The 897-nt window shown below is 35.1% G+C and overlaps 1 protein-coding gene across 2 annotated transcripts in view; it reads left to right on the top strand.

Moving 5' to 3' along the window:
- Nucleotides 1-897, top strand: part of LOC106881676 (THO complex subunit 6 homolog) — a 49,261-nt gene that overhangs the window by 7,329 nt on the left and 41,035 nt on the right. For both annotated transcript variants that reach the window (XM_014932143.2, XM_014932142.2), the window contains exon 3: nt 293-357. In XM_014932143.2, coding sequence (XP_014787629.1) covers nt 293-357 — 65 coding nt within the window. The remainder of the gene's footprint in view (nt 1-292; nt 358-897) is intronic.

An 897-nucleotide genomic window follows, 5' to 3' on the forward strand; every position in this document is an offset into this window, starting at 1 on the left:
TCTCATGAGTCACTGTAGCAATGATTTGTCTTGCTCCCATATATATGTATTGTTATTAACATAACAAGTCTATGAAGAGAGTTATCTCAGACAATTATGCAGCATCATGCCTTCTACCAGTGTGAATTCACATTTAGTATGTAACTCAGATTGTGATTTAATTTCATGCTGTTTCAATTGTGTATGCCATGTTTATTTCTTTTAATTTTTTCCAATTTACTTTTACTTTTATTTCTTTAACAAAAATTCTGTCGCAATTGCTTACACATGATTATGTTATGTCTTAAAATAGTTTACCAAGTTCCTTGTCTCCTGAAGCCACTGAAAATTCTTGGAAACCACTGTTTACATTTAAAGGTTAGTATTATCTATAATATGACTGTCTGTAATACTACTATCTAAAATATTTGGTGTCACATAACAGGCACCTGTGCCGGTGGCACCAAAAAGGCACCATTTGAGCGCTGGGCCTTACAGAGGCAATGTAACTGATGCTGGTGTCATGTAATAAGCACCTGTGCCAGTGGCATGTAAAAGCACCCATTACACTCTCGGAGTGGTTGGTGTTAGAAAGGGCATCCAACCGTAGAAACCATACCAAATCAGACTGGAGTCTGGTGCAACCCCGCAACTTACCAGCCCTGATCAAACTGTCCAACCCATGCTAGCATGGACAATGAACATTAAATGATAATTATTATTATTATTTTCAGGAATATTATTATCTATAACAACATAATCATCTGCTAGCTGGACTTGTACATATTCCATGCTTGTAGGCAACTTCTACAACATACTTATATTTTACATTTAAAAAATATTTTCCACAGCTATAAGATTGTATAAGAAGTATTATTTCAATGCAGAGCAACACGTGAAATGCTACAATATTTTCTT

Source organism: Octopus bimaculoides, chromosome 16 (assembly GCF_001194135.2).
Source record: "Octopus bimaculoides isolate UCB-OBI-ISO-001 chromosome 16, ASM119413v2, whole genome shotgun sequence".
NCBI classification, from domain to species: domain Eukaryota; kingdom Metazoa; phylum Mollusca; class Cephalopoda; order Octopoda; family Octopodidae; genus Octopus; species Octopus bimaculoides.